Consider the following 13,889-nt stretch of genomic DNA (forward strand, 5'->3'; position numbering starts at 1 on the left):
GACCGCGCGCGCGCGATCATGTGGCATTTCACAACGACAAACATACAGAAAGTATGCACAACAGAGAAGCAGAAAGATATGAGATTCCATGCAGCATCCTTTTTTTGTTTGTCCTTGTAAAGTATATTAATAACGAGAGTCGGGTCAGTGCGGGTCCACTCTTTATTTCTGTCTTCCCCGTCCGGCTGCCGCTCAGTACGGCAAGCGAGACGGGCACAACAAGCAATCGCGAACATCAAACTCACAATACATTACAGTCCTTATAAAAAGGATGTGCCGTGTCATATATTATTTTGTGGTTTTCCACCTCCAATATAAACCTCTCCTCGTCCATGTTGGCTGGTGTCTAAACCGTGAATGAGCACATGGCCCGGCGACGCCCACGTCACGTTTTGCTGAAAAACTTGCGAAATAGGAGCTGGCGAGTGTTTTATTCTGAAAGGTAACCGGAAATTTATTTTGAAACTGCCTCGGTCTTCCTGTCCCGCTCGATGTGTTTTGTGCTAGCTTGCCATTTGCCGGAGGCCTACCGCTGCGGCGTCCGGCAAAAATAGAAAATAGGCTATCCTTGCGGAAGGCTTGCGGCACGCCGCAGGCCTTCCGCAGTCGACACGCAACGCACCCGCAAGCGGTGTAAACTGCACCATTCGAATGAATGGAATCTAATTGCTTGCGTCGCCGGACCGCACCGCAACCGCACCGCAACCGCATCCAGTGAAAACCCGGGGTTACCCAACTAGCAAGATTAGCTTATACAGATGCCATGTACACTTTCAGGGTTTCTTGTAAGCACAATCACTTGTTTGTTTCACTTTTATGGGTGCCATACTGTACTAATTGAGTACTTTTCATCCAAAAATGCAAAATACATGAAATATGTGTGACACGTCACAAATGAAGGTAACAGTGTGTGAGCATAAGCACAAGTTAGTGGATGTGAGGAAGATAAATATTTGTCCACAAAAATTGTTTTAAACCAATTTGTTAGTCAGCAGCGATTTGGCACACTCATAAATTGTACTGCAATATGCTTCGATGTGGTCACATGGCACAAGACAGCGCACTCAGTTTGATTGTTTTCAATTTTATGGCCTTGAAGTGTCCATACAAAGATTTACTGTTTGAAAAATGCTTCAAGGCCATAAAATGAATGAAGAAATGAATTGTGGCTTTATTGCTACTGTTAGTTTAGTGATTGACTATGGTGTGTCCCAACTACAAATTCAGGTTACACCAGTGCTGTATGAAAATAGCTGTCGTATACCAAAGACTTGTACAGAGCAAATTGTCAGTTCCTTAGAGACATTTAACCTCCCCAATTGTAGGACAAAGATGAAGAATGGCGAGTATGAAAATGTGGAACAAATGGATGCTGACCTCACTTTGATGTTTGAGAATGCAAAGCGATACAACATGCCCAACTCAAGCATTTATAAACGGGCCCTCAGGCTTCAGCAAATTTTGCAGGTAATAATTGATTTTACCTTCCCTCGTACTGTATTTCATTTGGTACATGATCATTATCATTCTTTTTTTCTTTTTCTTTTTTTTTTTCAGGCAAAAAAGAGGGAACTTCTGAGAAGAGATGATGAGGATGGTGATAGTCTGCTGTCATCTGATGCGGGCAGCACCAAGAGAAAAAGGTATCAAATCACCAGCCAACCTCTACCTTTTTGGTGTTTGTGTTGCTATTTTCTCATTTTACTTCCCTTTTGTTTTTGAAGCCACAAGAAAAATATTAAAAAGAACCGAATGAAAGCGCTGTACGCCGCGGTGACGGATGCCAGGGAGGTGGGCACCAATCGCCGCCTTTGCGATCTGTTTATGGTCAAGCCGTCCAAGAAGGACTACCCCGACTACTACAAGGTCATCCTGGAACCCATGGACCTGAAGACCATTGAGCACAACGTTCGCACCGAGCGCTACGCCACAGAGGACGCGCTGATGGATGACATGAGGTTGATGTTCCGTAATGCTCGGCATTATAACGAGGAAGGATCGCAGGTAGGGTGTGTCAAGGATATGGAACTAAAATATTTGTTTGTCATATTTGCTATCACTAAATTTTGTTTTTGTGATGCAGGTATACAACGATGCTGACATCCTGGAGAAGATACTGAAAGATAAGCGCAAGGAGTTGGGACAGCCACCTGAAGAAGAGGATGTGGGCTCTCCTAAACTCAAACTGAGTATGTTTCAGTCGTTAGTAATTTTTTTCTTGTTGTTTTTAATCCATACCTATACAGGTTAAATTACTTAATAGTTGTGAGTAGGATGACATAATGACCGCCAGCAACGACCTTATATTTTTATCAGTTCAGGCTTGTGTATTTAAGATGAGGTAAGATGATCTTTTTGTTGCTCTCACATTGTCAATATCGTATAAAACGTTATGTAATCAGATCCGTTAAATTTGCATTCTAAAAATGGCACATTTATTCTCTTTACGCAGTTATTTACTGTAACCAATTCTGTTTGTATCTATCGAATATTTTTAGAATCAATTCATCTATCGATTATGCAATCGATTAACCGACTAATTGGATTCATTTTAATTTTGCTTTTAAATGTATTACAAAAGCATATTTTTTCCACTGATGAATGTTTATTAACTGGTAATTGGTGTTTATTTTGTACCTAATATTTGTATAGCGTTTTTTTTTGGGGGGGGGTTGATGATGCACCATTACGTTTGGTGATTGTCTTCCAAACTAAAAACAGATTTGCAAATGTCTTATTATTATTATTATTATTATTATTACAGATGTCAATGAGCAGGTACTGTTGAATCTGAAATCAGAGGAATTGGACAATTTTTAATAAAAAAAAAAATGTCTCCAAACGATTACTCAATAATTAAAAGTTATCAATTAATTTGAGTTGATTAATCAATTAATTTACCTTAATTTAGTTTTTAAATTAATTTAATGTAATTTTAATTTAATAACTTGCCATGCATGTCTTTGGAATGTGGGAGGATACCGGAGTACCCGGAGAAGACCCACGCAGGCACGGGGAGAACATGCAAACTGTTAAAAATAGATTTTTTATTTATTTATTTTTTTAATCACATTACCCGGGATCTTAATTCCTTCAAGGTTCTTCTTATTAACTGGTTTAAATGACTCTATGTGTATGTATGAATTTTTCCAGGAAAGAGTGGCGTTTCTCCAAAGAAGACCAAATACCTCACCCCGCTGCAGCAGAAGTTAAACGAGCTCTACGACGCCGTACGGAACTTCACTGACCGTCGCGGCCGCCGCCTGAGCACCATCTTCCTGCGTCTTCCATCTCGCGCCGAGCTGCCCGACTACTACGCCACCATCAAACGGCCCATCGACATGGAGCGCCTGCGCAGTCACATGGCGGCGGGACGCTACCAGGACGTTGAGTCCCTCGCGGAGGACTTCACTGTCATGTTCAACAATGCTTGCATGTATAACGAGCCCGAATCTCTAATCTACCGGGACGCTCTCGTGCTGCACCGGGTCCTCCTGGAGACACGCAAGCAGCAGGAGGGAGGCGAGGATTCTGGACCTCCCGCCGTGGGGAATTTGGTGCGCGAGATGATTAGGAACCTGCTGGTGTCGGTGCTCGGCCACCAGGACGAAGAGGGCCGATGCTATAGTGACTCGCTGGCCGAAATTCCCGCCATGGATCCAGAGACCCCAGAAAAGCCTCCGCTAAACTTTGACATAATCAGAGTAAATGTGGAGCGTGGCCGCTACAGGAGACTGGATGTCTTCCAGGAGCATGTGTTTGAAGTGCTGCAGAAGGCCAGGAGGCTCCACAGGTACTAACAAAATTTTAATAAATATTTTATTAAATAAATAAATAAATTAAAAAAACTCTCATCTAGCCAAGGAAGGATTTGCTAAATAAAACAAAAATCTTTGCTCATTTCTCTTGAGGCCTAGAGGTGTCAAAATTAATCAATTAATCAACAACTATTTTGATAATTGAGTAATCGTTTGGCTCCATTTTTTAATGTCAAATTGTCAAAATCCTCAGATTTCAGCATATCAGCAGTAATTGTTCACTGATTTTTGTAGTTCTTGATGCAAAAAGACCCATTTGCTCCAAAAACATATAAATACGTTCTATTTTAAATATTTTAAATGTCCGCATTATTTAAACGATTTTGATGTTTGTTTGTTTGTTTTTTATGCTACAGCATACAGAAGGCTTTGATACAGCCTCTCAAATGCAGTGAACGGGTGAAAAAAATTGTAGTAATTCCAAAAAACATCCAGCAGGTGGCAGCAGAGTATAAGAGATCAACCAGGGCCATGTTGAAAACAAGCTATTTTCCCACAATTCTAAACAGATTTGTGAATAATGATGAAGGCTTTGATGCAGCTTTTGAGATGGAGAGGTGGCTTAAAGCAGTGTTAGTTATTTATGTCCAGCAGGTGGTAGCAAAGTGTAAGAGATCAGCCAGGGCCATGTCGCAACAAGCGCTTTTTGTTAGTGTTTTTCACCAGGAATGTGACTCTTGACAAAACTTGGCTATATTCTAATGCTCATTGCTGAAAAACGGAAAAAGATAGAAATAAACGGTTTTTCCTGATGAAAGAAGACACTAATCTTTCTTTTGGTAGGTTCCATGTTTTTAAAGCAAAAGAACACAATATTATGTGGGCCTTGCAAAATTTTGTCAAAATCCAATAAAACAGCCTGGAGCGAAGGGGGTTGCTTCAGTGAAAATGGTTGGGAGTGAATGAGATCATCAAAATAAGTCATTTGCAAACATGTTTTCAATTTGGAAAAGAATGGCCGAACCAGTTTGTAATGCACTTTAATGCAAAATTAAAATCAATTAGTTTATTATTTGATTGAATAATTGATAGATTAATCGATTCTAAAAATATTCGATAGTGACAGCACTCTTGTCGTCAAACAAATGTAAAACATCTTTATTACAATCTGTGCCTTATTTAAATATAAATCTAGAGATTTATAGCTTTTACAATTTTATAGTCCAACATTTGCAGTTAATCCGTCTATTCAACAGATTTTCTCTTTAGGCTTAAAAAAAATTTTGAATAATTTTTTCTTCAGAAAAAAATCCAGATAAAGCTACCAAATTGATAAAAAAAAAAAAAAAAAGTAAAATAAAAGTATCTGTAATTGTATCCTGTAAGATGAAATCTATTTAATATGGCACGTTATTTTCCTTTGCAGGACCGATTCTGAGGTATTCGATGATGCAGTGGAGCTGCAGCAATTTTTCATCAAGATCCGGGATGAGCTGTGCAAGAACGGAGAGATTTTGCAAACCACCGCGCTCAACTATACTCTGAAACACTTGCACAACGACGTGGAGCAGGAGAAGAGGGAGAAAATACCCAAAGAAATTGAGGAGGATCGGGACAAGGAGGACGAGCCGAGCAAAAGTATGGAGACGTTCAACGCAAAGGCGGCAGCGGCTTAAGTAAAATTATTTCTTTCTTTTCTCTCCAAAAGGTTCAAAGGAGGAGAACCTGCCAAGTGAAATATGGCGGCCCGAGTCGCATCCAGATCTTGTATACCAGCAACAATGCACTTTCCAGAACGCCACCTACCAGGTGGGGGAGTATGTCTATGTGCAGCCGTCTGAGGCCAACCTGAAGCCTCACATCGTCTTGATTGAGCGTCTGTGGGAGGATGATGAAGGTTAATCAACTAACTTTTTAACCCCTTTGGGACCTTAATATGACAGGAGGATGCGTTTACTTTACGAGCAGAAAATAAATAGGTTTTTGTGATAATTTTTTTTTTATATCCTCTAATCTCATTTTGTTTGTGTGTATGAAGGTGAGAAGTGGCTCTATGGCTGCTGGTTTTACAGGCCGAGAGAAACCTTCCACATGGCCACTCGCAAGTTCCTGGAAAACGAGGCCTTCAAGAGCGACTACTACAACAGAGTGTCCTTCAGTAAAGTCTTGGGCAAATGTGTAGTCATGTTTGTTAAGGTATGCCTAAAAGAGAATTGCCTCTTGATTTCTGTCCAAGTTGCTCATCAGGTTTTCTGACAACTGTAGGACTATTTCAAACTCCAACCGGAGGGCTTCAAACCCGAGGACGTGTACGTTTGCGAATCCCGGTACACTGCCAGGTGCAAGCTGTTCAAGAAGATCAAGATATGGGCCGTGCCTCCCAGTCCTGTCCGATTTGCCGCTCGAGACGTTCCCCTGCCCGTCGTCCGCATTGCGTCCATGTTTGCCAAGCCTGACCTAGAGAAACTTGAGAAGATCTCGTTTGTAGACAGCAGCAGTTTTGTGGACAAGGTGCGCTTTTAACTTCCTGGTTCTGTTGTTTTGGCTAAATCAAAACGTAATACATTATCACTTTTTTTTCTTAGCATACTGTAATGAATACGAGGGGTGTCAAAATCTGTGCATTAATTTTGACACCCCTCGTATTCATTACAGTATGCTAAGAAAAAAAAGTGATAATGTATTACGTTTTTTTTTTTTTTTTTTTTTTTTGTTTTTTTTTATATAATCGTGCGATTAATGACCCTTACTTGGAAAGCCTGTACTGGTGAATTCCAGTCGCAACGCATAAGACACGTCCACATCAAAATGTAGCAGTAATAAATTTAATAATAATACATATATATGTGGAGACTGGGGTCAAGTTGTATTTTAAAATGTTATTAAAGATTAGAATAAAAAATGCTGTCACCAATGTCTTACAAATGCACTGATGTCATCTAGTGGCAAAAATTCAAATCAAAACAACACTATTTATTTTTTTTTATAGTACAGTACGTCATTTTAATTTTAATTCAATTTTATGATTATGAAATTACTGTCGAAGAGGCATCCACGATTCTATTAGTTTTCTTTTTGCTTTGTTAACAATATGCATGAAAAATAGCCATTTTATTGAACATTTAGAACAGTTAAAAATGTGTGATTAATCGTGAGTCAACTATTGAAGTCATACGATTAATTACGATTAAAAATGTTAATTGCCTAATACCCCTAATGAATACATTGATTTTCATCCTCACTCATTTGCTCCCATTATATATGGAACATTTGAGTGTAAAGGAAGAGTGGAGAGCATATCAATATTTAAAGGCAAATGTTAATTGGACTAATGAAGTGGCTGTATGTATTCGGCAAGCTGTGAGGTATTTAACCTGGGGTATGAAAGAGCCCAGCTATTAAGTCATTAGTGTGCATAATTAATATTTTAGGAGCGAGAGGATGTCCCCATGGAGGTGAGCGGAGCAGAGCCAGGCTGGCAGTACTATGAACAGTTTCGCTACAACGACATGTGGCTCAAAGTGGGGGACTGCGTTTACATCCAGTCGCATGGCCTCTCCAAGCCTCGGGTTGCCAGGTAAACCATCTTTCTTTCTTTCTTTCTTTCTTTCTTTCTTTCTTTCTTTAGATCTGCTTGTGTGTGTCATATTGATCATATTTGGACTGGGGTGTAGGTTGGAGAAGCTTTGGGTGCAGAATGGAGCCACTTTCTTCTTTGGGCCCATCTTCATCCACCCAGAGGAGACCGCGCACGAGCCCACTAAGATGTTTTATAAGAGAGAGGTCTTTCTGAGCCACCTGGAGGAGACCTTGCCCATGACGTGTGTCATAGGTACTGTGCTCATTCCTTAAAAAAAAAAAAAGACTAAAAGACATTTTCACTAGGTGCGTTTCCAATTATCCTCAGTTTTGCGCAAAATCAAGCTGGTAATAGAAACACTGGATTTTCGGGGGGGGGGGAACACTCAAAAAAGGTTTTTACACTGTCATGAGGTGGTTTTTGAGACTTTTGCGAAAAACTTTATTTCGCAAAAGTCTCAAAAACACTTTTTGCGCGTTCCCTGTAGTCATGTGACACCAGCCCAATCACGGAGGAAAGGAATGTAACACCATTGTTTTACCAATGTGTGTTTTTTTTGCTTACAATTGAATTGACTAATATTTGTTTTGAGAGTTATTAATTTCGGTATTGTATTTTAGTTTTACATGCTGAACTGTTTTGTGTATTGCACATGCCATGAGCGCAAAAGGGAGGTGTAATCGAGCGAGCCTCGTTCGAGAAGTTCAGTAAAAGGAGAGGAGCTTGGAATCCTGTCAGCCATTTCTGGTTAATTTAGCAGGGAATAGGTTAGAAAACATCAGAAACTTTCGGAATCAACAACATTTTAGGTTTACAGGAAGTACAGGGCCACTCGCTTTTGTGTCGGAACTGCCTCCCAAGGGGATAACAAGTCTTTTTAAGCACAAAGCGATTTAGCTATAGAGCCAATATGCTGCCGTTCAATGCACGTTCCATATCATTGCCTGAGAAATGGCCGTTACCACGCACAACAAGCGGGACAAGGCACACGTCGTCGTTGAAATCCATTCTATCCGTCCGCACCATAACACGATTAATTAATGCCCAAACCTGCCCGATGAGGGGAGAGTGTTTTTAAAGGAATGTAAACAACACCGGGTCTCCATCTTCCGTAAACATCATGAGCACCTCCGACAGAACAGCGAGGTATCGCAAGACGGGACATAACGAGAATCGGAATTGTACTTTATGGAAAATATCGCTTTTATTTTTGTAAAATAGGGTAATGGAATCTTAGCTACGTCATTGTTATGTCATTGTTGTTGTTTTTTTTGTTGTTTTTTTCTCTCCTAGGCAAATGCATGGTGTCATCATTCAAAGACTACCTGTCATGCAGACCTACCGAGGTTGCCGAAGAGGATAATCTTCTTTGCGAGAGCCGCTACATCGAGTCTGAAAAACAGGTGAAAAAGTTCAAGGGGATGAAGCGCTTCTCGTACTCTTCGAAAGTGGTGGAGGATGAGGTCTATTATTTTAGGTGAGTGCATTTGTACGAAGCACTTGTGATTCAAAGCACAATCGGTACAAGGTTATGTATTTTTTATTTATTTTTTTGTCATCCGCAGGAAATTAATAGTTCCACAAAAGGAAGCGTCTCCCTTTTTGAATAAGAAGATAGCTGAGCTTGAGGTGAAGCTAGCAGATATAGAGGATGGAGATGATGACATGGATGACATGGATGATGATGATGAGGGCATGGAAACGCCTTCCATACCTCAGATGCAAACCTCTCTCACCAGCGATATGGACGGCATGCCTTACACACCTGCTCAGGTATGCATTCAAACCACAAATATATATTTTTTTCTCACATACAAAACCGCTTCACCCCATTTTTTCCAATTCCAGTCCACACCAAAGATTAAAGGCTTGTCCAAGAAGGAAGGCGCCAAGCGGAAGATCAACATGAGCGGCTACATCCTGTTCAGCAGCGAGATGCGGGCAGTCATCAAGGCTCGACACCCGGACTTTTCTTTCGGCGAACTGAGTCGCCTGGTGGGCACCGAGTGGAGGAACCTCGAAGCCGTCAAGAAAGCCGACTACGAAGGTTGACGCTGCAGAAGATGGGCGCGAGTTCCCGATCCCGAACCGTGGCGACACATTTTCGTTTTTTGTTGCAGAACGGGCAGCCAAAATCGTGGAGCAGCAGGAACGGGAAAGGCCAGCCCTGAAGCAAGCGTCCCCAAGATCAGGTACCCCCGTAGGGTCGCTGATGGGGGTCGTGCCTTCGCCTAGCACTATGGGCATGATAAACCAGACCATGACACCTATGTCAGGTAACCCCTCTCAGACACAGCACGGGTGTTTGACTACATGGCAGCAAGGAAATGAGGCAGGACGATTTCAAACTTTTTAACCTTGCCTTGTGTTTTATGCTTGTCAACTTTAAAACCGCATGATCATGACGTTGCATGAATAACCATTTTAACTGTAAATCTTCCATTCTTGTTTTGCCTGCTAACACTCATTTATTACTCCAGTCCCTTTCACACGCATAGCCTGTTATTTTTCAGTTGGAGGCCCGTGATAATTAATTACTTAATTAAATGTGTTGCAGATACCAACACCTGGTATCAGTAGTCGCTCATCCCTCGTGTTAGTATCACAAACGTGGTGTTTTCAAAATTCTGCTGGACACTTCCAGGTTAATAGTTTTGAAAACTTGACCCCATAGTCTCAATGTGTCACATGATCGCTGGTTATGATGATTTCCTATTTGATAGAGAGCTTGTCAAGGAGCAAATTAGGGCTAGACCGAGCCAATTATTATCACCAATATTGGGCATTTTGACGATAAAAAGTACATCTAAAACCATTTTACTCTCAGGGAACTTTTTATTTAAAAATAGATAAAAATACCATTTGAAGCATTTGTGTATGTTCGACCTTAAAACAAAGAGTAATATTTCAGGTATTTTTAAATTTGGGGAAAAAATATTTACTGTAAAAAACAAAACCAAAAAAAAAAACTATACCTATGGTATTTACACATTCAAGTTTCCATTTAACTTGTTAAGACGTACTAATAACATTGGGAGCTCCCTGAACATTTTGCTAGAAATTTAAAAGGATGTCTACTGTCAAGATAAAAAAAATGAATAAAAATATAAAAAATAAAAAGTTTTACATTTTGGAAAGTCAGAAAAATACTTCACTAAATATGTTTAAGACATTGCAACAAAGTCAAGCTTGACATTTGTATTTTAAAAACACTTTTGATGCTGATATCACCCCCCTCCTCCCTTTAAAAAAAAAATATATATATTTCTTTATTTTATTTTATTTTACTGAAAATTAATATCGGCTCCAAATATCGGTTATCGGCCTCCTTGACTAGTAATAAAAACATATTAGTCTATCTCTAATAGCCAAGGTAATAAATATATGTGCTGTTGCTGTAATTGAGTTCGGTGCTTTATTATTATTAGTGGAGATTCTGTATGTAGACAGATATGATCCGATACTGTAATTTTAGCTGATATCAGACCGGAACACCTCTCATTACAATTAATTAGCAATAACATACACAAATTAGTTTTGCCACGCAAAAGCTAACGTAAATGAGAATAACCAGACTGTTTACTTTGTTTTGACATTACGGTAGTTATAAACGCTACATTTCAAAAACCATCACAATAGTTTGTCTGGCCATACTCTAGTCCAGAGCTATGGATATCCGTTGTGAGGCCTTTGTGTGAAAGGGGCCAAGTGTGTGCAACAATAGTGCATGTCATATCACAGTCCGCTGCATGTCACTTATGCATGAATATGTTGTCATCCTCTCCTCGCCCTCTTTCCCCCAAGGCATGATGGGAGCTTACGGGCCACCTTACATGCCCATGCAGGGCCCCCATGAGGGTTTGTTGAGTGTGGCCCCAATGTCACCTTACCAAGCAGGGGGCCCCCACCTGCCTCTTCACCATCTCCAACAATGTGGTATGCCTGCGTACCCGGGCATGCTTCATCATGGTAAGGCTTTACTGTGGTCTTTGTCTGCTCCATGTGACGGGGGTGGGGCTCGAGTCGCCTCTCAGTTTGTATTCACATACAGGATTGACATTGACACGACTGACGCATGTGATAACACGGGTAGCCAACTACTAACATTTAGCTGAAGTCACTATACAGTACATGCGCTTTTTTTTTTTTCTTGGGTTTTATTTAAAAGTTACTGGTGTCGCTATAGTTGTTAGACAAAGAGTAATGATTCCTTTTTAATAGGCATGATGGGTGCTGCTGTGAACGGCATGTCGGGAAGTCCTGCTCCAGGAGGCTACATGCAGCAGGTGAGCTACAAACAATTGCCCATCGTAGTTAGTCCTCGTGTTTATTAGGGATGTAACGCAATCACGAAACGATATCACGATATGAAGGTCACGGTACGATAATTATCGCGGTATTGTGGGGAGGTTGGCAATACAAAAAAGGTCACAATATTGTTAAAAAATAAATAAATAAATCATTCAAACCCAACAACGTGTTAAAACGTTTTTAATACTTTGTTCTTCACTCCCAAAAACGTATTTATACGGGGGGTTTTTTTGTTTGTTTTTTTGTTTTTTTGTTTTTTTTGCAAGAACATACAGAAGGCTTTGATAAAGCCTCTGACATGTATAGGTGGCTTAAAGCAATGGTAGTTATTACAAAAAACGGCCAGCAGGTGGCAGCAGAGTATAAAATATCAGACATGGCCATGTTGCAACAAGCTCTTTTTGACAGTGATTTCAACAGGAATGTAAATAAGGATCAAACTTACCTATATTCTAATGCTAATTGATGCAAAACGGAAATAGATACAAATATGCTTTTTTTTCCTGATGAAAGAAGAGACTCTAATCTTACTTTTGGTAGGTTCCATACTTTTATAGTAATAGAACACAATATTCTGTGGGGCTTGCAGAATCAGTGAAAATGCAGTAAAACAGCCGGGAGCGAAGTGGGTTGCTTCAGTGAAAATGGCTGCGAGTGAATGAGTTAATATTGAGGCGCTACCTTGCTAATGCACATACACATTGAGTTCCTCCACATATTGTCTCGGTTCACAAGCATATTAATCTTGATTAGCGTGGATTTTAAACATAGAAGGGCCAAAACAAGCCGTATGAAAATTAAACTGCACTAAAAAAAACAAAAATAGCCATCAGAGGGTGCTAGAACTGCACAAATGGAAATCAACTTGACCTTTTTAAAAGATGTGCTTCTTTCACTATTGTGACATGACGATGACGAAAGATTGTAGCAGTTTTGATATCGCAATATTGCCATTATCGTTACACCCCTAGTTTTTATGCAACTGTGGATGTTTTAGTGATATTTTTTTTTATGCCATGAGTGAAACAAAGTTGTCCCAGCAGCAATATTAACAGTAATAGTAACACTGTGGTTACTTGCAATTGCATTATGATTTTGAATTATTATGAATTTTTCGAGTAGAAAATAGCAAATCTTTCCATTCCAGCCAGGGATGTTCAGCCCAGGACAGCATGCGCCCCCCCCCTACCCAGGCCAGGGCCAGACCCCGCCCATGTTTGTAGCTCCGCCGCCGAAGACTCAGAGGGTGCTGCACTCGGAGGCCTACCTGAAGTATATCGAGGGCTTGAATTCAGACTCCAGCACGGTCAGCAAGTGGGACCAGACGCTGAAAGGTTCGAAAGTAGGCTGCTTTCACCCCTATGACGGCTTGCTTTCAATTATTTTGACTGTATTTATTTCTATGTATTTTTCAGTTGACACATTTACTGACTGTTTTAATAAATTTCAATATTTATGATTCTGCGCGTCCCCCCCATTTCACGAGCGTGAACCATATCTTAATTGTCTCGTGAATCGTGCAATGAAAACCCTGCCGCAATAACTTTTGCATCCAAAACTTGTCTCCACAACAGCTCAAAGGCGAGACGCTCACATGACCAAAGAGCAAGAGAGTCGGCTGCCGGCGCACTGGCTGAAGAGCAAAGGAGCCCACTCCACGATGGCGGACGCGCTTTGGCGCCTGCGTGACCTGATGCTAAGGGACTCACTCAACATTTGTCAGGCGTACAATTTGTGACATGTACACTTGTAACCACACCCCTCATGGCCCCGACTTTCAAACTTGGTGGAACCGTAGACCCTCGAAGCAATATTTTATAGCTATTCCTAACCAATTTTATATTTATTAGTAACGATATTGAGGTAAATAGTTATGCATTTTGTTTTGGGGTTTTTTACTCTGCTGATTAATTTTGCTGCAAAACGTGTTTTGGCTTATTCGTACTGTTAAAATAAACTTATAAATACTATTTAATGAGTACCTGAAGTTGCTGTTATGGTAAATTGAACAAAAATGTTACATATTCCCTCAAGTAGATGCCTTACTCCACTTGAAATGACACCTCAAATACTCCTCCCTTTAGAACAGTAAGTAACAGGTGTTTCCATCATAGGTGCTATCATTGTTTCCTCTTGCATCTTCCACCGTATGTGTCGTGGTTGTTTTCAGAGAATGAAGTTTAAAGCAAAAGTATGGAAATGTTCAGTGTAGAATATTGCAGAGCAAAAGTGCTAAATCA

General features: G+C 40.4%; 1 protein-coding gene across 1 annotated transcript in view; it reads left to right on the forward strand.

Annotated features, from left to right (window-relative positions):
* pbrm1l (polybromo 1, like) overlaps positions 1 to 13,619 on the forward strand; it is a 17,585-nt gene extending 3,966 nt beyond the window's left edge. Inside the window, exons 12-30 of the mRNA XM_077530050.1 lie at positions 1,326 to 1,467; positions 1,558 to 1,643; positions 1,725 to 2,004; positions 2,084 to 2,189; positions 3,154 to 3,793; positions 5,185 to 5,396; positions 5,467 to 5,655; positions 5,797 to 5,954; positions 6,024 to 6,269; positions 7,190 to 7,335; positions 7,433 to 7,590; positions 8,632 to 8,815; positions 8,904 to 9,111; positions 9,187 to 9,385; positions 9,459 to 9,614; positions 11,143 to 11,307; positions 11,560 to 11,624; positions 12,797 to 12,983; positions 13,224 to 13,619. Coding sequence (XP_077386176.1) covers positions 1,326 to 1,467; positions 1,558 to 1,643; positions 1,725 to 2,004; positions 2,084 to 2,189; positions 3,154 to 3,793; positions 5,185 to 5,396; positions 5,467 to 5,655; positions 5,797 to 5,954; positions 6,024 to 6,269; positions 7,190 to 7,335; positions 7,433 to 7,590; positions 8,632 to 8,815; positions 8,904 to 9,111; positions 9,187 to 9,385; positions 9,459 to 9,614; positions 11,143 to 11,307; positions 11,560 to 11,624; positions 12,797 to 12,983; positions 13,224 to 13,387 — 3,691 coding nt within the window. The 3' untranslated portion in view covers positions 13,388 to 13,619. The remainder of the gene's footprint in view (positions 1 to 1,325; positions 1,468 to 1,557; positions 1,644 to 1,724; positions 2,005 to 2,083; positions 2,190 to 3,153; positions 3,794 to 5,184; positions 5,397 to 5,466; positions 5,656 to 5,796; positions 5,955 to 6,023; positions 6,270 to 7,189; positions 7,336 to 7,432; positions 7,591 to 8,631; positions 8,816 to 8,903; positions 9,112 to 9,186; positions 9,386 to 9,458; positions 9,615 to 11,142; positions 11,308 to 11,559; positions 11,625 to 12,796; positions 12,984 to 13,223) is intronic.
* The last annotated feature ends 270 nt before the right edge of the window (positions 13,620 to 13,889 follow it).

The sequence above is a fragment of the Festucalex cinctus genome, chromosome 8 (genome assembly GCF_051991245.1).
Source record: "Festucalex cinctus isolate MCC-2025b chromosome 8, RoL_Fcin_1.0, whole genome shotgun sequence".
Classification (NCBI taxonomy): domain Eukaryota; kingdom Metazoa; phylum Chordata; class Actinopteri; order Syngnathiformes; family Syngnathidae; genus Festucalex; species Festucalex cinctus.